The 25,195-nt window shown below is 35.8% G+C and overlaps 2 protein-coding genes across 2 annotated transcripts; both read right to left on the bottom strand.

Moving 5' to 3' along the window:
* Window positions 1–3,653: 3,653 nt before the first annotated feature.
* Window positions 3,654–5,366, bottom strand: LOC127846040 (leucine-rich repeat-containing protein 74A-like). The gene has a single exon (XM_052377218.1). The coding sequence runs from the start codon at window positions 5,364–5,366 to the stop codon at window positions 3,654–3,656; it is 1,713 nt and encodes a 570-aa protein (XP_052233178.1).
* Window positions 5,367–13,794: 8,428 nt separating this feature from the next.
* Window positions 13,795–21,141, bottom strand: LOC127844818 (cytochrome c oxidase assembly factor 7-like). The gene is made up of 3 exons (XM_052375329.1): window positions 20,995–21,141; window positions 18,476–18,610; window positions 13,795–14,909 (listed from the first exon to the last, which is right to left on the bottom strand). The coding sequence occupies exons 1-3, from the start codon at window positions 21,098–21,100 to the stop codon at window positions 14,458–14,460; spliced, it is 693 nt and encodes a 230-aa protein (XP_052231289.1). The 5' UTR covers window positions 21,101–21,141; the 3' UTR covers window positions 13,795–14,457.
* Between the last annotated feature and the right edge of the window lie 4,054 nt (window positions 21,142–25,195).

Raw genomic sequence — 25,195 nt, 5'->3', positions numbered from 1 at the left:
GGAAATAAATTGATCAGCATACCAATTACGAAACTTTATTCCCTGGAAGTGAAATGACAATAATGAAACATTTATAAAACTTGTCATTGATTTCATAGACTGAACGTTTTCATTGTGTTGTGTATGTTGCAAATTAAGTAGTGTTTATATTTTGTTATGAGTATGTTTTTAATTATTCTTATTAATTCTATGGTATAATGCATTTCGCGGCCCCCAGAATGTTGGGATTTCGTAACGTTAATGCATAAAACGCGCCATTTGTTACGTGACGTTTACGCACGCTTTCCCGTCACGCCCGATATTTTGTTGTTGATATTATGAATTGCAAGTAAAAGGTTGAATCTGTATTTCGCTCCTTATATTTATTATCACAACGCGTATTCCGTCTACATAATATTTTTAAAATTAGTGATGTCTAGTATATTTATTTCTATATTTAGAATATTTCTTACAGAAATTCTTTTAAGCGAACAGCGCAAAAGGCCTTGGCAAACAGCGTAGACCCAGATGAGACGCCGCATGCATGCCATGGCCTTTTTTTCAAGACGCTAGGCATAAATGGGTTAATGTATTTATGTACAAAATATACAGCTGCAAATTGGCGCTATTTAGCATATATTGTCCCATTCTTCATGCTGTTTTTTGTTTGTTAATGAACCCATTTTTTGATGGTGTCTACCCTACTGCAGTAATCTTTTCCCGTTATTTTTAGTAGTTTTCACTCATTTTGAACAACAAACAAAAATATGTAACAAATAAATTTGAAAGATTACTGTCATGGAATACCCATTTTGAAGAAATAGAGAAGGAAATAAAAAAAACTACAAAATACTTTTGACGATGCTAGTTGAAACAAGAAATATCTTTAAAAAAAAAGATATACGGCGTTGATTGTGGATGGAGTTTATGAGAGGTAAAGAGTTCAATGAATGAGATCAAGGATAGCAAATGTCTTTTTCTGTGCAGTTCTTAGCTGCATCACACGCAGTACGAGCTAGATGTTACGCGGAGTTTTTCGCGGCTTATTTTACATTATTTCATATTGCTGGTCATAAACCTATAGATACAAAACAGAAAGCCAAAGAAGAATGGAGGTGAAATTAAAACATATGAGTCAACCGGCCACACGCTAAGTATCCGTACATATTTTAAATATTTATACGCGCGTTCTTTGAACAAACCTGTTTTAGTGGTTTGTCGGGCATTGCTATTTGATTCGATTATTAGCAGTATCGAGAATCATCGCGCTCATGCTTAATACATTAGTCAATATGGTGGAATAATTCCTGTTAAATTAATTAAAAATAATATTTATCGTTGTATTGTTGAAAACGCATTAAGAATCCATTATTGACATACCATAATAATCCGCTGAATATCTTCATTGAACATCTTTCTGGTCTAAAGAAAATTCAAGTTCACCTAGTTCATGCGATAGTGTATTTATTATATAACGATTATTTTACTGGCTACGAACTCAGGTCAGCACATAAGGTAGTCGTGAAGACGCAGCGATGACCTGTTAATTAACTCTGACATTGACAACACGGGCCGCGAACTGACCCTGCATGATACCTCGCGGGTTGAAATGCATACATTTAAGTGAGGCCACGCTTCCACTGCTCTTTATACTTTTACATGTTAACATGTTTACAGGAATATGGTAGTCAGTACTTAATATCAGAACATATCCTTTAAGTAAAAACGCTATCGCGCTAGCAATCCTCTGAAAATAAAAGGTGCACGCACAAACTGTATTGATGTCGAGATTGAGTGTAAAAGTGTTTTAACTATTGAGCCTTTTCAATAGAGATAAAATTGTTTCATGCTGAACACGCAGTAAAACAGTGTTACAAAGACGCGGACATGTTTCCAATGTTCTGTCGGTATACTCAAATCAGTCTATGGGATAAATGAAGGGTATTCATTCTGACCTAGCCGCGGGAAAATTTATTTGAATTTTATTGGACAGTTACAAAGGTCAGGTAAGGTGAAAAGCAGGCGTATACAGCTACGCCGAAAAAGCCTTAGTGATTACGCCAAAAGCTTATTTTGTAGGAGATCTAAGACGTACAAACTTTAACAATGCAACATCCGGTGCGGATGGGCCGCATTCACTTCAAAATAAACGCACCACATAAACTTTGAACTTACAGACGCTCGTTAACATCAGTAGTCTTATCCGGGATGATTCTCCACGCTTTTTTTGGAATGTTTCGCTTAAAGCTAGTCTCTTCCTAACCAAAATCCTGTTATTGCGGAAAGTTTCGTCCCTGAATAGCCCGTGTGGACTGCATAGGCTAATATGTGACGAAATATTACGCACATGTATTCAGCCCGGTTTCGCCAGGGCGAGGATTAATTGCGTTTTTGAGTATCGGAGGATAAGCCAATATCATGTGTAGAATAGACTGCAAAGACGTTTGTCTAATTTTGATAATGGCGTTATTTCCGGTCGCAAAAAAAGAATTGGGAATTATGTGCGGGTGATTTAAATAAAGGTGAAGGATTCATACTCCAAGTGTTTTGTCCAGCTTCCAAAATTATGAAATGAAATCAGAAACGTCCTGATTTTAAATAATATAATTATAGCTATATATAAAAATATATAGTTATTCATTTTATACAAGTTTGCAATGTCTTTAGCAAGTTAAATTGACCTTCAAAAGGACCACAATAAACATTAATATTTTTCGTTGATATCAATCATACGAATTGCTACTAAACGATCAATTAACCCATTTATGCCTAGTGGACTCTCCCATACTTCTAAATTGGATAGATTTATTTCCAAAATTAGGGATGTTTAGTATATTTATTACTATATTTAGAATATTTGTTACAGAAAACCTTTAAGCAAACAGCGTAGACCCTGATGAGACGCCGCATCATGCGGCGTCTCATCTGGGTCTACGCTGTTTGCCAAGGCCTTTTTGCTAGACTCTAGGCATAAGTGGGTAAACTTAATAATTGTTAGAACAGGTAATATGTATACAGTTAATTCATAATAGAGCTACGAAAATCATTAGTATTACATTTATACATAATCATACATATTTAACCAAGTATTTTGTTTGAGATTGCATTTCCCAAGGCTGGGTGCGAAGTAAGGAGTCTAAGTTTATTTAAGTACTCGTAAACGGTCAATTCGCTGATTCTTAAGTTTCGATTGTGAAACCATATCGGTTATATCATTCAAACGTGTATGCAATGTGGGTGCATACATTAAATCGATATAAACACAAAATAAGTAAAACCATTTACCAACAACAAAATAAGAGAAACAACATGCTGTCCAAACGCAAAACACAGTGTTAGGCCAATTTTTTCTTTTAGTTTGGATAACGTATAAAACTGTTTTATCTAGAAAAAATCGCCTACTATACATGTACACACCATATTATTTCTGTCACACACCGCTAAGACGTCGATACCATTGGATACAATTGCACTTTATATTGCTGTGTGAATAAAGTGTTATGTTCGATAAAAAATGAACATATTGACCGTCTCCATGGAAAAAAAAGAACGCTATGTTATTGAAAATCAAAACCAATTCATATTGCAAACTCACACGCGGCACAAGCTCTCCGACAGGAAGCTAATGACTGTCGGTTGGTTATGGCAGTCAGGCGTCTTTCACCATAAACGTTTTAATTGGACCCGACGCTTGGGGTCCATACGTCGTTTGCCTCAGATTTCATGATGTAATGATTTGCCATGACCTTTCTGAGAATAACAGATGTTTTGCCAATATCGGTCTTTTCAAAATCCACGTTTTCTTGAAGCGCCTGTCGCACATTTTGTCGATGTTTGTTCTGGGCCTCAACCATTTCTTTGTAGTCGAGCATCTGGTTTTCATTCTTGTCTAGCTTGCGGAAAAGGCGGAGCAATGTGTCCGGTCCTATGGGCACGCCAACTTTCAGCAACCCATTCACAAGCTCGGATATGCAAATATGGTTACTCTTGTTCACGTCCAAGGCTTTGAAAAAGTCGATGAGTCGGAGGTTCTGTAAACGCATGCATTCCATCAAAACAGTCAAAGGATCGCAAGTAAACAGCAGTAACTCGTCGTCGTCGGCGGTTTGAGATGCCAGGGATTGCCGACGGGTGTGCCAAACAATGCCGTAAATTACGTTGATTCCCCGCTGCTCCTTTAGCTCTGCGTGTAACGGCATAAACGTATCATGGACCTCCTGTTTCCCCATGTCTAACATTTTCAGTGCCGACTTCTTGTTTTTCAAAATCTGCTTCAGAATACCCTCGGCGCCAGTACAAGTCACGTTATTTAAGGCGATCCGTAACGTTGAGAGTGTTTTATTTTGTTCAAGGCCGGTGAGAATATTTGAAATACATTGTTCGTTCAGTCTGTTGCAAGTTAAATCCAAATCCTCCAGGGTTTCGTTTTTGGACAGCGCCATGCTTATGCTTTCAGCGCCCTGCGAATGCAGGCCATTCCACGCCAGGTTCAGGACTTTTAACGAACTATTTTTGGCCAGTGCACACCCTATGGCAATGGCTCCTTTCAGACGGATGTGGTTCCAAGAAAGGTCTAATACACGCAACGTGGCGCTGTCTTCAAGCCCTCTGGATAAAGCTTGGACGCCAAGATCCATTAGATTATTCTTTGATAGATACAGTTCTTTCAGCGTGGTTGAATTATCCAGAAGCTTTTCAAAAAATTTCCCATCGCTATCAAAGAAACCGTTGTCAGATAAATCCAGGGAAACGATGCGCTTGTTTTCCTGGACAGCTTTGCAAACGATTTCGGCCCCTTCCGATTTCAAGCCATTGCTGGCTATACGAACATGCGTGAGAAACGTGCTATGCGCTATGACATCACCTATATCGTCTATCGGAACATATTCAAGCGCATTTTGTTCGAAGTCAATTTGCTCTACAAATCTGTTATCCAGGAGCGCATAGCACGCTGCTTTGAGGTCATTCGGTTTAAGCAGCACATACTTGCACGAGAATTTTTCGTTAAGTAAGGCGCTCTGAATGGACTTCATGCATATGGTACCCAGCTTCTTGCAAGCGCGATGGTAGACACGGATCACCGGATCACCGTACTTTTCCCTGGGCGTCGGGTCACAGTCATCAAAATCGATCTCGTCTTCGCCAGAATCGTAATCCAGCTTCGAGTCAATAGGAGACGATTCCAAGCTCGGTCTAGATTTGCCGTTCTTGAAATTGGTCTTTGAAGACAAGACGTTATGCGGGTCTATTTGCAGGTCCCTGTCTTCGGTGGTTTTCGCTAGACTTCGGCTAGTCTTAGCCTTGGTGCGGGCGGGTGCAATGTTCCGGCGGTAGTTGATCGTCATTTCAGTGGCGTTGGAGGCACGAATGGGGCGTAGCGCACTCATTGCTGAGGCCTTGGTTGTCTGGGAAATACATTGGAAGATGCTTGATAATAATAATAATAATAATAATAAATAATAATAATAATAATAATAAATAATAATAATAATAATAATAATAGTAATAATAATAATAATAATAATAATAATAATAATATTTATAATAATTATAATAATAATAAAATAAATAATGTAAATGGTAATGATAATGCTGCTAATAATAATAAAAATAATGATGATAATGATGATGACGATGATGATGATGACGACGACGATGATGACGACGACGATGATGATGATGATGATGATGATGATGATGATGATGATGATGATGATGATGATGATGATGATGATGATGATGATGATGATGATGATGATGATGATGATGATGATGGTAATCTGTCGGGACGACAATTTTCGAACTAATTGTCACAGATTGAGTTGTATATGAACAATTTACATCATGAAGTGAAATAACACGTATGACGAAGACTGCTATTAAAAATACATTTTTGTTTTTAAGTTATCAACATTATAAATTGATAACCTTTTCGTTATATTGTGTGACAGTACGCGGATAACTTGTATAATTTAGCAAATGCTTTGTGAAAATGAACGGTTCGGATGGCCGAATGGAAATACCGGTAGCTCTTTTAATCCAAAGGTCCGCAATTCGAGCCCATGTCCCTTTAACTTGTTTCTCTTTTTATTCTCTCTTAAATGCTATTCTTGTATTAAACTGGAGCTCTTTAGTACGGATGTTGAAATATATCAATTTAAAGTAATTCCTGATAAACTTTAGAAAAAAAATCAAAATTTCGAACAAGTCCCTTTTACGTAAGATAATAAAAAATGCGCACGCACAACTTCTTTACATTAGGAATAATGCAAGTTTTAATATAGTTTGATGAAATGTCAATGACTACTTCGTCCAACAACTGTGTGTCTAGGGACAGACAGACAGACGAACAACTAGCTAAATTGATAAATACGAAATATCTTGCACGTACAATTTAATGGGTTACAATAGTTTGGTATTGCACAAGAAAATTATGAACAATAAATTAGGTGTGTCCATCTCATGTCTAATTATACACTGAGTTTGTTTGATTAAATACCATTGTTAACGAGAATACTTAAAACAATAAAAAAAGCCAATGAAAAGTTCGAACATTTTTTATTTACCGCAAGGTTGTAGTGACTGTTCAAAGATCTTTTCAATAAAGTAAAACATATTTAAAGCTGTATGTTATTTTCGTTCTTTCAATAAAATTACCTCCGTTTTGGTGATATACAAAGTTGCACTTATAAAAAAAATGAATACGCTTAGTTATATTTATTTTTACATGTATTTAAGTCTTCGGAATGCGAATGTAGAAATAAAGGAGAAATATTGTTGTATCAAGTGATATACTGTACACAGCGCTTTTAATAGTTCCATTTTATTATTATATAAGAAGTCTTGAGTTTAAACAAAACGCAAATTGACATTTACATCGTGAATTAATAGTACCGCTTACTCGCGAATAAGTGTCCATTTCAGAAATATAAGTTGACTGCGTTAATAAAATACAATTAATTTCCTAGCTTCCCACCTTGAGTGTATTCCAAGCATGTTCATCATAAAATAAAGATAATTGATTGTAGCATAAAACACATATGTTAAGCACATATTGTACCTAACTTAATAATTACATGATATGATTAATAAACGAAACACATCTTACCTACGGGTCTGTGATCGGAGCAGTTTCCGCACTTCACTGATGGGCTAAATAAACGTTTGTATACCACCGTAAATCTTCGTTGTGACACTAATGTAAATGATTTTAGTTCCCTTATTTTGTTCTATCTCAGATAACGTGTATTCACCCGAACCGTCCGGTTGGAAAATACGCCTTTATCTGAAAGACTATAAACGCAACAAAATAATACACATGTTATTCGTGGGGTAGGTTCAGAATATATAATTTAATAACAATAGAAATTATAACATCAAATATATACTTTTGTCTGCGCTCTTAAGACGGTCGATTATCGCACAATGATCTTAACACGGATTACGCAAATCAGCGAATTACGTGTATGAATAACTGTTGTTAGCACTTAACAACAAACAAATGGATAATACATAAAATTAAGTCTGCTATTGTGCGATTTCTGATCTCCCTATGTCTTCTCGAGCTAGAAAATGAACTATGACGTCATCATGCCCGCGGGAGTATCAGATCAAATGTATACTTGTATAACGTGCATTAGTATAAAGAAAAGAAAATGATTTCTAACAAATGATACTCTAAACTAAACCTTGGTGAACAGTACCTAAATCCATTGACAAAAGATGCCCCAAGACGTCCAGCTACAAATACAGCACGCGTCGATAGAATAATGTACATTCGTTGTTAGTCACCTCATATTCTTACACACAAGACATCTTGAAAGTTAAATACCTGGAGAAGTCGCAAATGTTTATGTAAAAATAAATCTGACAAGTTTTATATTATCATCATCCAGTAGAAATTGTATATTGAACGAATTTGTTATTGATCGCATAAAAGGTCTCTTTAAACCCATTCATGCCTAGCGTCCTGAAAAAAGGACATTGCAAACAGCGTAAACCCAGATGAGACGCCGCATGATGCGGCGTCTTATCAGGGTCTTCGCTGTTTGCCTAAAGAATTTCTGTTAAAAATGTTCTAAATATAGAAATAAATATATTAGACATTCCATATTTTGGAAATAAATTGATCCAACTTAGAAGGATGGGAGAGTCCACTAGGCATAAATGAATTAATATCATGTAAATAACTGTATGTCGATTAATCTAGTCAGTTGCTTTTCAAAATTATTTACCACGATTACTAACAAGCGCATTGAAACGTTTTGCTATGGAAACACTATTACTTTCGATGTGCTGTTCGGATTGAGGAAAAGTAATTCAACTGTTGATGCTCTTTAATTATTTATGTCGATTGTACAAAATTATTTTAAAGAAAATAAACGTTTGTATGCTATATACGTCGATATGTTAAACTATTTTGAAAGTGAATATCGCAAAACATTATGGTTATAAATGTTTTAGTCTGGTATACAAGACAATTTGCTTGGACTAGCTTAGGATATGAATGCACATCTTAAGTCACGTGTTAAATCATGTTCAGCTTATTCATGTTAGTTTAGTGATGCTGTTGGACCGAGGCAAGGGAGGTAATTTTGTTTTATTTGTTGAGGACCTTGCATACACGATTAAATTAACTCTGGGTTGAATATAGATGATATTGTGTTGATGTTATTATTTGCTGATGGCATTCACTTTTAGGCAAGTCGCCTGCTGAAGATCAAGCACATTTAGAAAGCTTATGTTTATGTTGCAATTGTTGGGGGCCTTTTCACAGATTTTGGCATTTTTTAACTTATTCATTAAATGCTTTATATCGATAAATGTAAACATTGGATAGTAAAAGCTCCAGTAAAAAATCAAGAATAAAATTAAAAAAAGGAAAAGAACATTGCCCGGACCAGGTTTCGAACCAGTGACCCCTAGAGTCCTGCCAGAGTCCTGAAGTAAAAACGCTTTAGCCTACTGAGCTATTCCGCCAAGTACACATGCATGACGTATTTTATACCTTATATAAGCAATCTTCGTAGTTTCACAAAATTTAACGACAAAAACAGAACTCTCCAAATTATTCCAAATTATTCAATCGTTTCGCGTTGCAACGCTTTATAATTTTTAGTTTTTAAAATCGTCAAAAGATGCATATAATGGCTATATTAGACCATGGTAAATGTTCAGTATTACTGTTTCCTCACAAATATCATAACTAAAACGAAAATTTGCGAATCTGAAACAACTTTTTTCAATTTTGTCAATTTACCAAAGCGTGAAAAGATCCCTTTAATGTTAACTCTGCAAAAACAAAGATAACAGTAATTTGGAAATGGGGGCTTTGAACGAAAATTCGACATACAATGGTAATGGCATTGAAGTATTTGATAATTTAATCCATTAAGGGACGGTGTTGTAAATGGGGTATTACAAAGTCAGCTGATATTCAACACATACAGTTAAAATTTTGTAAACGATTGCAACAGGCTAAATTAAAAACATGTACCGGTAATGTCGCTGATTATGGATAATTCGGTAGAAATCCGTTGTACGAAAACCGTTTCGTGCACGTTATAACATATTGGTTTGAAATTATTACCAATCAAAATATCATAATGCAAATTATTTACAAACAAGCGTTAAACGAGTGTAATACACGTAATGCAAATTGGTTCTCAAGTGTCAAGAAAGTTTTAAATAATTTTGGGTTTGGTTATGTATTTGCATATGCCAGTTAATAGTTTTATGAGGAAATTCATATGTAGACGTGTTGACAAATTTAAACAAGAGCACCGCCTTGCGGGTGCAGACCGCTCATCTATTTTCTTTTTAAAGGTGAAGGGACTCTCATTTTCAATCACAAAGGAGGGAGGGGTGGAGTGAAGAGGGGTGTATAGTGTGGGTGTGTGTACATTTATTACATTATTTTCCAAAAATGCGAAAAAAATGCAAAACAAAAATTAGGGGGGGGATTCGGGTGGGGTGGGTTGGGATTCTTGGGTGCGATGGTTGGACAATATTTCAAACATAAAATAATAAAAATAAATATTTGTGTTTTTTAACCGTTTCAAAAAAAGGGGGGGGGGTGGGGGGGGGGGGGGTTTAGTGTTAGGGTGTGGTGGTCATTTGTGAGATGATCTTAAAAAAAACAAAAAAACAACAAGATGTGTTTGTGAAACACAATGTCCCCCTATATGATGTTTGACATTGTAGGATGACCTTGACCTTGTGAAGGATGACCTTGACCTTTCACCACTCAAAATATGCAGCTCCATGAGATACAAATGCATGCCAAATATCAAGTTGCTATCTTCAATATTGCAAAAGTATTCATAAAATAAGCGATTAGGGCCACATATATTTGACCTCTGACCTTGAAGGATGACCTTGACCTTTCACCACTCAAAATGAGCAGCTCCATGAGATGCACATGCATGCCAAATATCAAGTTGCTATCTTCAATATTGCAAAAGTATTCATAAAATGAGCGATTTTGGTCACATATAATTGACCTCTGACCTTGAAGGATGACCTTGACCTTGACCTTTCACCACTCAAAATGTGCAGCTCCATGAGATACACATGCATGCCAAATATCAAGTTGCTATCTTCAATATTGCAAAAGTATTCATAAAATGAGCGATTTTGGCCACATATATTTGACCCCTGACCTTGAAGGATGACCTTGACCTTGACCTTTCACCACTCAAAATGTGCAGCTTCATGAGATACACATGCATGCCAAATATGAAGTTGCTCTCTTCAATATAGCAAAAGTTATTGCAAAATGTTAAAGTTGGCGCAAACAGACAGACAGAACAACAGACCAACAGACAGACAGGGCAAAAACAATATGTCCCCCACTACTGTAGTGGGGGACATAAAAATAGGGGGGGGAGGGGAGGGCACGGGGGATGGTTTGGGTGGAGTCTATTGTGGTATGTCAGGTAAGAGTAGTTTTGTCAAAGTATCAATAAAATGTAATCATAAATAAAGAAGTTATGGCAATTTTAGCAAAATTTCATAATTTGACCTTGAGAGTCAAGGTCATTCAAAGGTCAAGGTAAAATTCAACTTGCCAGGTACAGTAACCTCATGATAGCATGAAAGTATTTGAAGTTTGAAAGCAATAGCCTTGATAGTTAAGAAGTAAAGTGGATCGAAACACAAAATTTAACCATATATTCAAAGTTACTAAGTCAAAAAAGGGCCATAATTCCGTAAAAATGACAACCAGAGTTATGCAACTTGTCCTTTTACTGTACCCTTATGATAGTTTGCGAGTGTTCCAAGTATGAAAGCAATATCTATGATACTTTAGGGGTAAAGTGGACCAAAACACAAAACTTAACCAAATTTTCCATTTTCTAAGTATAAAGGGCCCATAATTCCGTCCATTGCCAGTCAGAGTTACATAACTTTGCCTGCACAGTCCCCTTATGATAGTTAATAAGTGTTGCAAGTATGAAAGCAATAGCTTTGATACTGTAGGAATAAAGTGGACCTAAACACAAAACTTAACCAAATTTTCAATTTTCTAAATATAAAAAGGGCCCATAATTCTTTCAAAATGCCAGTCAGAGTTACATTACATTGCCTGCACAGTCCCCTTATGATAGTTAGTAAGTGTTGCAAGTATGAAAGCAATAGCTTTGATACTTACGGAATAAAATGGACCTAAACACAAAACTTAACCAAAATTTTCAATTTTCTAAGTATAAAAAGGGCACATAATTCTGTAAAAATGCACGCCAGAGTTATCTAACTTTGCCTGCCCAGTCCCCTCATGAAAGTTAGTAAGTGTACCAAGTTTGAATGCAATAGCATTGATACTTTCTGAGAAAAGTGGACCTAAACGCAAAACTTAACCAAAATTTTCAATTTTCTAAGTATAAAAAGGGCACATAATTCTGTCAAATTGCACGCCAGAGTTATCTAACTTTGCCTGCCCAGTCCTCTCATGATGGTAAGTAAGTGTACCAAGTTTGAATGCAATAGCATTGATACTTTCTGAGAAAAGTGGACCTAAACGCAAAACTTAACCGGACACCAACCCCGACGCCGACGCCAAGGTGATGACAATAGCTCATAATTTTTTTTCAAAAAATAAATGAGCTAACTAGAGTGGTATGTTGAAATGAATAACGGTTCAGTATGAGATATGTATAAAAATTTAAAAACATCTTTCGAATATGAAGAAAATGTAGACTTACTTCCTATACCTTTTCGCTAGTTTTGTACAGATATTTAAGGTGGTCTGCACATTCCAATTAGAATACAAACTGGCAGATAAGCACATTGTAAAATTTTACGAAATCAGCGTTATTGTTTATGCTGTAATGAACGACAAATATCATTGTTTATGCATATGCCGCTGCTACACTGATCTTAGATATATATTTGCATTGCATTTAAGTCAAACAATTTGATATATAATTTCAACAAGTTATTAGTTTTATGTGAAAAAAAGTTATTTCTAATGAATGTAATTATATTGAAGAAGCTTTTGTTATACGAAATATGATTCTTAATAATATTGTTTACTAAATTTCAGTTACGCCTTGATAGAAGCTGGGTGTTCTTGCCATCGATTGCGTTGAGCGTTTATTTGTTTTTGTATTCATAACTGACAATTTTATGCTATTTTGTTATAACTATATATGTGGCAGAAAATAATGTGCATATATAAGTATGAAGACAAGTAGATCTACATTTTTTTTTTAATAATAAACTGCCAGTCTGTCCGATTGCTGCTACCTGGAGTTGTTAAATTGTCCTTCGAATTATGAAGCTTCAGACTGCACAAGCTGTATGACGCTTGTATTAGAACATCTACCTTTTAACGTGACCTTTACATTTGAGCCTGTGTGCGGTACTCTTGCTCCACATTCAGAACAATCTGTGGCAAGTTATTGTAAAATTGCTTGATGGCTGAAGCATATGCTGTCCAGAGAAGATGTATCATGCGAAAATTTGTCTTTATGATACTTTAAATTTTAGACACAGGTCTTGCTTGAAAATTACACATCCACATTGCATTGAATTGCACATATGGACAGTACACAACTGGCCCTATTGTGTCCAACATCAACGTCTTACCCCTCTATGTAACGTTGACGCTTGAGCAACGGACACGTGTCTTCCACACTTCACGCCATCTCCACATGGTTAGCATTTTTTTAATTGCCAGATGAATGATGTTACAATCCATCCGGACATATTGTATATAGCCTACACTTGACCTCTGAACCTTGGCCTTTTACCTAAGGATACAGATCCCACATGTTAAGCCTTGTCTGTACATGGTGACCACTGACCACACGTCAGAATTTATTGAAAAAATAAATTGAAACCACCCCAGTTAGCCCATCTAAAACGCATCAACTTTCTAAAGGGGAAGATGAGTGTTGGTAAGGGACTTCCATCTCTGCCAACAACACAACTCAAGTACTATCCTTATTATATAACCTTCCAAGTTTTTGTATGGAAAAACAAACATCTTTATTTAAAAGACAACATCAGGGCCCTGTGGGTTCGTGTAATAAAAAATAAATATCAAACACACCACAACATCCCTATTTCTGTAGATCTGTCAAGCTTAACGTCAATAAACATTGGTAGATCTAACAGTTATATTCAAAGTGTAAATTAGCTTCAATATTCAAAACTTTAGTAGCACGATTATGTCAATCACCAAAAATAAAGAATTTAACTAATTAAAAATACTAGTAAATAGATCTAAAGATTAAATATCAACTTCACATTTGCTTCCAAATTTTAAAGAGACGTATTTGCAGTTTGGGTAAAATGACAAAATAAGTGTCATAGTTTAAAAAAAATGTATACAAAATGTTCAAACAAGCAAAATAACACTTCTGAGTACGAAAATGTCAACATATTAAAATAGTTTAAATGTTTGTTCATTCATGATAATTGTCATATAATTAGCATTCAAAATTGGTTAAACAATAAAGCATTTACGATTCTATTTCTCAAGAAAAAATCTGCAGTACTTACATTACATTTATAATCTGCTTCTAAATATATGTATGTTTGGCAAAGTGGTAGTGCATTGGCATTTGCTACTGGAGGTCCCTATTTTCGATTTATAGGGACTGCACTATCTTTTATTAAACCTTTTGTCTTGCTTCTATCATTAGTTTAGGGATATCCAAACATTATCGTTAATTTTTATTTTAAATGTGAACAAGTTTCTTTTTAGTGCATATAATTCCACGCACATGTTTTAAATTTAAAGTTCCAACACTATAGAAACCATTTCAAGCTTATCTGGCAACAGGGAACACCATATAAGTCACACAAAAAGTATATGATAAATGCTAAGATGTTTTTTTCCCAAAATACATATAATTTAATAATCTGTGGTGCAAAAAACATTAAGAAATTTGCAACTATAAGAAATTAAATATTTAATTTACATGCCTAATGGAGTACAAAATTAGAAGTTCAGCCTCATTCACACATTCATTAAGCTTTTATATTATTTTTTTCTTCTTCAATTAGTACTCTTGAATCTGCCACGCTTTTTCTGTAATAATATTCTGCCTTTTCTGAGTCAACGGGCACATTCTTCATGAGGTTGCTCTTTCCACTGAAGACTCCATGCAAGAAAAAACATGAGCGGGTATTGCCATATTCGCACGCTTTTTGGCTGAATTCCAATGACCTATCCATTTCTTTTTTATTTAATAAATGCTTTGCCATTAGAGTACATCCTGCAGCACAACCCCCATCACAGGCACGTTCGTAGTACCGCATTGCACGCGGTAAGTTATCGGAAATGTTGATTTTTTCACGTACTTCTTTCGAAACTTGTATGTCGTACATGCGTCCCAGGTCTGTACAGGAAACAAGAGAAGGATTTGGGCCCTCGCAGGCTGTTTTCAGGACGTTAAATAATTCTTTCTTGTTCTGAACACCTATAATATAAATTAATGAAGCATTTGTATATATATATATATATCAGGATAGAAATAAGTGGATGCTTTACAAAATTATCTATTCATTTTGAACAATGAAGATTCAGGCTTATAACAAGATGTGTTTGTGAAACACAATGTCCCCCTATATGACGTTTGACCTTGTAGGATGACCTTGACCCTTCACCACTCAAAATGTGCAGCTCCATGAGATACACATGCATTTCAAATATAAAATTGCTAGCTTCAATATTGCAGAAGTGACATTACATGAGCAATTTTGACCCATATATTTGACCTTGAAGGATGACCTTGACCTTGACCTTTCACCACTAAAAATGTGCAGCTCCATGAGATACACATGTGTGCCAAATAATAAGTTGCTATCTTCAATATTGCAAAAGTATTCATAAAATTAGCGATTTGGGCCACATATATTTGACCTCTGACCTTGAAGGATGACCTTGACATTGACCTTTCACCACTCAAAATGTGCAGCTCCATGATAAAATGCATGCCAAATATCAAGTTGCTATCTTCAATATTGCAAAAGTACTCATACAATGAGTGATTTTAGCCACATATGTTTGACAACTGACCTTGAAGGATGACCTTGACCTTGAACTTTCACCTCTCAAATTGTGCAGCTCCATGAGATACACATGCATGCCAAATATCAAGTTGCTATCTTGAATATTGAAATACTGCAAAAGTGTACATTAAATGAGCAATTTTGACCCATATATTTGACCTTTGACCTTGAAGGATGACCTTGAACTTGACCTTTCACCACTCAAAATGTGCAGCTCCATGAGATACATATGCATGCCAAATATCAAGTTCCTATCTTCAAAAGTTATTGCAAATGTTAAAGTTGGTGCAAACCAACCAACAGACCAACCAACAGACCAACAGACAGGGCAAAAACAATATGTCCCCCACTACTATAGTGGGGGACATAAAAATGACATAATGCATTTGACTTATTACAGCATTTTTAGCTCACCTGATTGCTCAGGTGAGCTTTTGTGATCGGTCTTTGTCCGTCGTACGTCCGTCCACATTTGGTTGTAAACACTCTGGATGCCACATTTCTTGTCCGATCTTCATGAAACTTGGTCAGAAGATTTGTCTCAATGATAGCTCGATCAAGTTCGAAACTGGGTCATGCTGGGTCAAAAACTAGGTCACTATGTCAAAAAAAAGAAAAACCTTGTAAACACTGTATAAGTCACATTTTATGCCCAATCTTCATGTAACTTTGTCAGAATGTTTGTCTTAATGATATGTTGGTTGAATTCAAAAGTGGTTCTGGTCCGTTGAAAAACATGGCTGCTAGTGGGCGGGGCAGTTTTCCTTATTTGGCTATAGAGAAACCTTAATAACACTAGAAGTCACAATCTTTGCCCAATCATCATGAAACTAGTTCAAAACATTGGCTTTATTGATATCTCGGACGAGTTCGAAAATGGTCCAAATCGGTGAAAAAACATGGCTGCCAGTTGGCGGGGCAGTTTTCTCTATATGTATATAGTGAAAACATGTGAACACTTTAGAAGTCACATTTTTAGCCCAATTTTCATGAAATTTGGTCAGAACACTCCTCTCAGGTGAGCGAACTAGGGCCATCTTGGCCCTCTTGTTATAATATTGAATGATTTTGCTTTGTTTAACAAAACTTTTAGATAATTATGACATGTACTTGGTTCGGGCTTCTTACTCTTTGGAAAAGCTATCCAAGTACTTGTGATTGTTGCCTGTCTGTACAAAGTTGGTTTCTATCCCTGTATATTTTATTTTGGAATAAATCATAAAATAATTATATTACAATAACAGGAGATGTTTTATAAACATGTATGCCTACTAAGATAATCATACAGTCATCAATATGTGCCATTACGCAAAATCCGGTTTTTAACTTTTAAGATATTAATTGTTCTTACCCAAGCTGGGTCTTCATGTAACCTACTTACACACAAAAATTGCAGCAAATTGCCTACATGCACACTTAAGTAATTAAGCCGGAAACAGTTTTTCTAGCAAAGTAAAAATAATGACCTTGACATTAATTCAACAAGTCATAAATGCAATCTCAAGCAACGTCTGCATGTAAGCTACCAAAATACAAAACTTGATAACAAAACCTGCATTAAAACTAAAATTTATGAGAGATAACCATTTCATTTTATAGCAACAATGACCTTCATCTTGACCTATCCGGTTCCTACATGGCATTCATAGCTTGGAATTCATAATAGCTACAACATAAAAGTAGCAACCCACACGCACAATTTCTGAACAATATCTTCATCCAGACTAAAGTAGATGAGGAGAATTGTTATTTTTTATTTTAAGTCACAGTGACATAAACTTTCACCTGACTGGCCCCAAATGAACTCCCATGATAGGTCTCAATATCAGTTAAATCCACAACAAGATGTGATTGTGAAAGACTATGCCCCCCCCCCCCCTATATTTGACCTTTCCCTTGAAGGATGACCTTGACCTTTCACAACTCAAAATGTGCAGCTCCATGATATACACATGCATTGCAAATATGAAATTGCTATCTTCAATATTCAAAAGTTACGGCAAATGTTAAAGTTTGACACTTTTGACCCATATATTTGACCTTTGACATTGAAGGATGACCTGAACCTTTCACTTCTCAAAAAGTGCAAATCCATGAGATATACATGCATGCCAAATATTAAGTTGCTATCTTCAATATTGTAAAAAATATGGCAAGATGTTAAAGTTTGACCCAAACCAACAGACAGGGCAAAAACAATATGTATATACTGGGGGGCATAAACATCAGTGCAATACCTCCATCTTAACTCGCTTGATTTACTGGAAACCATTTTTCTATTTTTAGAAGTCTTACTTGTCCCACATGCAATCCAGAACTAGGATGTCAGAAGTATACATCAATTCCAACTCATATAATAGCAATATTTCTGTTTTTATTTCATGTTTAGTAATTATGACCTTGATATTGATTGAATTTCCCCAAATTAAATGCCCAGTTAGATATTTATATAAACTATCTACACACAAAATATCACTGCACTATCATTTTAGCTAAAGGTGACTTAACCAGACATACCGGGTACCCAAAATTCCAATTCCAAGCTAGATCGTTATGCAAGCTTTCTTTATGCAAAGTTTTATTAAGATTGGTGAATGCAACTTAAGAAATTGACAAGAATCTACCTGATTGCTGATGCCAGTTATTGAATGGAAACTTTTTTCCAATTTTGTACATTTAACAGTGATCTTGACCTTGGCTTCGAAAAATGCCCCAAATGCAATCTCAAGCTAGCTCTCCATGCAATCTCTCTTGATCTTTTTATGCGTATTGTTGGCATTCACTTATTACTACATGTTAATGGAAATCCATACAATCTCATTTAGCCATACTTAAATCTAATATTAAGTTTACCACCAAAATGGCAAAATACCAAAAATACTATATTTGGCATATAGAATTTACATACATTTACAAAAACACTGCCCTACACATTTACTATGAACACAATAGTACATGTAACAAGCCAGCTCACCTTCGTCCATCATCTTCATTGCAATCCTACGACAACTTGGACCAAACTCGTTCACATAACAGTTGAAGCTATAGGCAGAAGTGGCCTCTTCAAACTTGCGCATACGCACATAGAAATCGCCCAACTCATGGCAAGCTAAAATGAACATCAATAGCAATATATGTGTGTGTTTACCTAGTGATATGATAGATTTGGAAACTTTAGAATTTATCTTTTTTAATATTATTACATGTAGTTACATTTACTACTTATTGCAACTATGTAAGTTGGCAAGCATATTAAAATTAAAAACATAACAAGAAATGTGTTTGTCAGACCACCATGTCCCCTTCTGCGCCGCTTTGAAGCTATATATTTGACCTTTGACCTTGAAGGATGACCTTGACCTTTCACTTATCAAAATGTGCAGCTCCATGAGATATACATGCATGCCAAATATCAAGTTGATATCTTCAATATTGCAAAAATATGGCAAACACACAAACAAACACACAAACCAACAGACAGGGCAAAAACAATATGTCCCCGGCTATAGTGGTGGGGGACATAAAAATGAATATATTAGAGGTTAACAAATGACAAGTCCAAATGGAACTAAGTGGAACTTTGTATTAGGGCTAAATTTGCTGATGAAATACTTGTATTACTAATTTTTGAGAGATATCGCTAATGGTTAAATAAAGATCTGGCTTAAAATACATTTTACTGATGCATTAAAAATGGAAGAGTTATCAAAGAATTTTTCCAGGAACACAAATAAGAAATATTTTACAAAACATTCAGCTTAACTGTGTCAGTTCTAGCAGCCGCACAGAATAACAGTTGTTTGAAATTGAGAGTCAGATGTCTTACACAGAATGTCAAGCTTCTTAAAAATAATCTTTCTGATACATGTACCTCATAGTGACTAGAGACAAAAATTATCTTTAAGAACTTGTGTAATGAGTCTATATCTCTTGTATTAGGAATAATTATAAATTCCAAATAAAATAAGGAACTTACGAAAAAAAACACATTAATGACAGCTACATGTATCTCACATGACTTTGTCCAACAATTAGGTAGCACCTTTAATTGTAATATGTTTTATGTTTTATAATGATATATTTTTTAACCAGAAATACTTCTGATGAATAAATTTAAAAAATGAGAACATATGTCTATTAACTTATTAACTTTCTGCAAAAAAAAAACAAACATCTTTTCTTCAAGCATACCACAACACTTTTCTTAAAGCATTCTGTGACATTGAGTTTTACATGTATTTATATTTTGGCAGAATTGAAGCTAAATTAGTTTCAATCTATTTATTTTAGCTTGCTTGCATATAAAGCCTAATTAAAACACGCTCTCGAGTCAGATTCCTGGTACTAGAACCAGTACTTGTCTAAGGGGGAAATCTAAAGAATGCTCCCAGAGTGGGAATAGAAAACCGTGACCTACTGACAGCATATCCACTACACTACTGCAACCTTAATTGGGCATATTGTCCAGTTTAGAAGGTCAAGTGGTTGCTTCCAGTGTATGGGGATGTGAAAATCTACTTTCAATAGATAACTAATAATAATAGTTAAATTATAAAGTGAAAAAAAAAATCTTTTTTCATGGTGAATTTTGGGGTATTTTAGGATGGAGTCCAAGATTGTTTTTTGTTCTTCAGCTGTTTGCATCATGATAAAAACATCCCATATACAAAATAATACTGCAATAGCAGTAGTGTTTCAGTTTTCAGGCGATAAGACTCGCTTTTTGTATGGTTACAAGTGATTTTTTTTATTCATTTGTTACAGCCTGTGCCATTTGAAATTTTTTGAATTGGGAAAATTAGCGCGATAAACCATGAAATTTGGGAAAAATTAAGCATTTTAAATATGATTATAAGTAACAGAATTGAAATGGTTCTTAAGTGCATGTTCAGGGGATTTTCTAGCCATTTTGGGAAAAAGGAGTCTGGTCAAATTGGGATTGTTTTAATTGATAAAAGTGGCAAATTTGGGAATTATTTATAAAGAAAAAAAACTAAATTAAAGTTATATATTTTGCAGGATGTTTAAATAAAAAGTTGAGATCTAGAGTTAAGAATAAGAAATCATTTTTCATAAGAGACTTCTTTCTTCGTTTTTTGGAAATTGGGCTTTTTTGAGAAATTTTGGTAAGCTTTTTCAATTTTGGGAAAAAATGTTGATTTTTGCGATTGGGAAGCAGCTGAAAATCGGCGGTGATTTTTAGCCAAAAAAATCACTGGTTACATAAGAATTTGACCTTCAAAAATCAGATACATGTATGTTTGCAAATGTTGTGTCTTTATAAAACAATATTGAAAAGACGTTTTTCTATATCAAGACATATCATTTATAAATATGACTTAAATATCAACTAAGCGATCTTATATTGTCAAACCAATGTGAATGGCATACAAATTAATGGTATCCGAAGACTATTACAGTTAGTGAAAGGTGATTATTTTAATGACCTTTAAACATGTGTTTTACTGTTAAAGTGGTATCAATAGAACTTACCGTCTTTATTATTTTTCTGGTAACAATGAAATTTGTCATTCTTTTCTAGTTTAAGATAGTAATGTTCCAAAACTTCTGGACTAACTTGCTGTGTGGTGGATGTCATCTTGAGTTTTTAAACCGAAAGAGAAACAATAGAAAAGGTAATTGTAGTAATGTATGCATATCAATATAATCAGGTATGTGTATTAACTGTATATTCTAATACACATACCTGATATAATGCATTTAATGACAAACTTCAAAACATGCCAAAATATGTGAAAAGGCCCCTTTAATTGTACACTCATCAAGAGCTGCAGAAAGTCAACCAAACCTATCATAATCCCATTGATTAATTTTTTTAGGACAGTCATAGAACTCACACCTAGTCGGTGATAACTCAATTCTGCCTCAAATTAATTAACTATAGTATATACAATATGATAAATGTATCAATATAAATAAATTATATGTAGGAAATGTATCTGCGTTCGGCGTCATGGGAGTTGGACATAAACGAAGCACATGCGCAACTAGCGTTTTCTTCTACGAAATCGTGTAAATCAATACTTCTTTTAAATAATGAATTAAGCCTCAATGTTTTGAAGAGAATGCTCACAGGCGATTTTTTTGTCAATAACACACATACATATCAAGTAAAAATATAGCTCGTTGCATGCATACGATACGTATATAGTGTGTGGGGGTCTGTAGTGAACAAATTGCATATTTATTTTAGATTTGTTCATTTACTAGTATCTAATACCACAGGTGGTTAGCGTGTGGCTATGATATTAATTAGTGAAAACATCATTTTGAATGATGAATAATCATATTATAACGAAAAATTAACTTTTCTGAAAAAAAAAAATTCACTATCAAATATATATATATATATATTTGATAGTGAAATATTTTTTTTTTCAGAAAAGTTAATTTTTCGTTATAATATGATTATTTATCATTCAAAATGATGTTTTCAGTAATTATTATCATAGCCACACGCTAACCACCTGTGTCTAATACTTGCATTTGTGGAAGTTTGAGACTTTGAAGATACAATGAAAGCCATATCCGAGCGTTATATCAAGGTGCTCCCAAATAATCCAAGATGGTTGACAAGATGACTTTTTACGTCATGACGATTGAAAGACATATTATTCCGTAAATGCCTTTCTAAAAAAATATTTATAATGTATACTTTGATTGCTTTCTTAACGGAATAAATCAAGTTCAAATTAGAAGCCAACATAGAAAATCAAACGTTAAATGTAATTTCGCTGAAAGATCATTCATTTTAAATGAATATACAACAATTAACTTGCTTGATATATTGAAGCATGACTAATTTTGTTACCCGGTGTGACGGTTTTAGTGCATTATACTTCTTCGATGTGAGAGTCTGGTCAAAATTCGCCCATATAAATAAGTATTTGCCCATACATATGTCGAATATGACATTTTCAGTTTCGGATAGCAAACTATTGAGCTGCGAAGCAAATGCCGATGTTCAGACACAATTAGTCGCATCAAGGTACTTCTTTCATTAAAGATACCGGTAAAGCGAAATCAGACAAAGGAAATGTCGAGTCCATACTTTGTGTTTGATATACCTCACATGGTGTGTAAGTATGTTAGATCTCGGTCAGCAGCTGGAGCGTGCGCGTCGCGACCGAGGCGAGAGTCGCCCGCAGAAGATCTTCTCACCTGTACATATTTCCTTATAGAGGGGAACTTCTGCGGGTGGCTCTGCTAATCCAGCTGAGTCCGTCACCCTCGAGCCGGACTTCTTCCACACTGCTGGGATTGCTGTCTTCTCCAAGATGCAGCGGACTCGTCACCCGCTGTTTATCGTCGAGAGTTCGCTGGCCCGTACCTGTCAGAGGTCCCGTCTGTAGAGGGACGGGAACGGCGGAACAGCGAGACCACGGTGACCAGTGTGGGGGACATACGGGACGGACCTGGGTCTGCTTAGCGTGGGGCAAACCCATGAACATCGAGGGGGTGGCTTTAGAGAGGAACCCCGGGGCGGCGGTACTCAGTGCGCTCAACGCACTGGGGAAACCGTCTCGAGGATTTAGACGACGGCCGGTGACGACGAGAGGGGCCATAAAGGCGGAGCTGTGTGCTGCACTCCCTTGGCGTAGCTGCGTTCAGACGTGAATTTGTCTTGAAATTATCTACCACGGGTGCACATTAAGGTCTCATTGGCCACAGTGCACTGGTTTTTTTGGATCTAAATTGTATCTTTGGCGAATACCCAGACAGCCGGGGTAAATTTGACCTACTAAATCGCTTTTAATACCGAAGAGAAAAGGAACTCTTTAGAAATAGGCACCGTGGCAAGTAGTGCCTATTTCTAAAGAGTTCTTTTTCTCTTCGGTATTAAAAGCGATTTAGCGATCGCAACCATGCTTTTTGTGATTTTTTGCCTGCATTTTGGGTGTGTCTGCAACATTTTGGCGCATTTCATTGGGGATTACGTTGAAAGATGACTGTTTGGGGTGCGTTTATTGAAGTACGGGGCTTTTGTCGAAATTTCATTTTCGAAACTCTTTTTTTCCGAGGGTGCTTGCCTTTGGGCGAATTTTAAGTTCAAGCATGCTTTTTCTTAACGATGGCGGTATCACAATTTTATGACCTTTCATGATGATACCATCACTGATGGTTAATTCATCTCTGTAACACCAGAATTCTGTTAATGTGGAAGGACATTGACTTTTGCAATTAGGCCAACCCGACAAAATTGTTTGTTTCAGTGTGACCATTTGCGCTTCTTTTGCAGTTTGATGCCTTATTTCTTGCATTTTTCTGTCACTAACTGGTACATGTGACATAACCATATTAATATGAATGTCAGCTTTTTCGGATAATTCTGGGAATGTATTCAACAGTCGTTTTCTAGACAATGTATCTGGGACGGGAATATCTCTACCCGGACGATACTTTACTTCAATGTTGTATGGCTGCATTTGCAATAGCATGCGCTGCAAACGAGCAGGTGCGCTGTGAAGCGGCTTCCTAAATATAGGAACAAGTGACAGTTGGTCTGTTTCTACGGTAACGCGTCTACCATAGACCCATTGGTGAAATCGTTTTAGACCAAACAGAATTCCCAAACACTATAATTCAATCATTGCATAGTTTTGTTGGCTTGAGGTGAGTGATTTGCTTGCATAAGCAATTGGTCGACCTTCCTGCAAGAGAGTAGCACCAAGACCTATTCTAGAGCTATCTGTTTGCAAAACAAGAGGTTTCTTGTGATCATAATACCCTAAGACTTGACCTGGCTTTGTCAACAAATCTTTCACTTTGGTAAATGCTTGCTGCTGTGGTACTAACCATGAGAATGCCACATTTGTTTGCAAGAGTTCTCTCAGAGGACTTGTTATCTCAGATAGTTTAGGAGCAAGTCTAGAGAGATAATTGACCATGCCCATAAATGTTTGCAACTCTCCCTTGTTTGATGGAGGTGACATTTCGGTGATCGCAGCGACCTTTGCTGGATCGGGCTTCAGACCTTCAGAAGTTAGTACGTGTCCAAAATACTGAACATCTGTGACACCTACTTCTACTTTCTCATCATTAAAAATAATACCCTTCTCAAGAGCTCTTGCTAGCACTGCTAGTAGATTTTTGTCATGATCTTCCCTCGATTTTCCACTCACACAGATGTCATCCACAATGCTTACGACACCATCTAGACCTTCAAAACATTGGTCCATTCTACGAATGTACTCATCACCACTCATACTAAGACCAAATGGTAACCTGTGGTATCTTTATCTTCTAAACTCAGTGTTTAAACAAGTGAGGTATGATGACTCTTCATCAAGGCTTACTGACCAGTAACCTGACCTAGCATCTAGCTTGGTGAAATACTTTGCACCTGATAGTGATGGTAATACATCATCTAATGTTCTCATATGGTAGTGAGGACGTTAAATGCATTTGTTCAAGTCTGTAGGGTCCAAACAAACTTGCAGTTTGCCTTGGCCTTTCTCGACAACTACCATCGAGTTAACCCATTCTGTGGGTTCAATAACCTTACTAATGACTCCTAAATTTTCCATTCGATCTAATCCAGCTTTGACCTTATCTCTTAGCGCAATTGGGGGTTTCCTTGGCGGGTGAATAACAGGAATTGCATCATGTTTTAAATGAATCTTGCATGGACCTGGCATTGCACCTATACCATTAAAAAAAAGATCTGGGACGT

This window comes from Dreissena polymorpha, chromosome 9, assembly GCF_020536995.1.
Source record: "Dreissena polymorpha isolate Duluth1 chromosome 9, UMN_Dpol_1.0, whole genome shotgun sequence".
NCBI classification, from domain to species: domain Eukaryota; kingdom Metazoa; phylum Mollusca; class Bivalvia; order Myida; family Dreissenidae; genus Dreissena; species Dreissena polymorpha.
The sequence above is the reverse complement of the archived record's forward strand: the minus strand, read 5'-3'. Positions and strand labels throughout refer to the sequence as shown.

Bases quoted from the DNA above. Each gene is read 5' to 3' on its own strand.
- LOC127846040 (XM_052377218.1), bottom strand. From the start codon at position 5,366: ATGAGTGCGCTACGCCCCATTCGTGCCTCCAACGCCACTGAAATGACG.
- LOC127844818 (XM_052375329.1), bottom strand. From the start codon at position 21,100: ATGACATCCACCACACAGCAAGTTAGTCCAGAAGTTTTGGAACATTAC. The intron at 18,611-20,994 runs GTAAGTTCTATT...TGTTCATTTTAG, and splicing joins CCAGAAAAATAATAAAGACG to CTTGCCATGAGTTGGGCGAT. The intron at 14,910-18,475 runs GTGAGCTGGCTT...TTTATATTATAG, and splicing joins AATGAAGATGATGGACGAAG to GTGTTCAGAACAAGAAAGAA.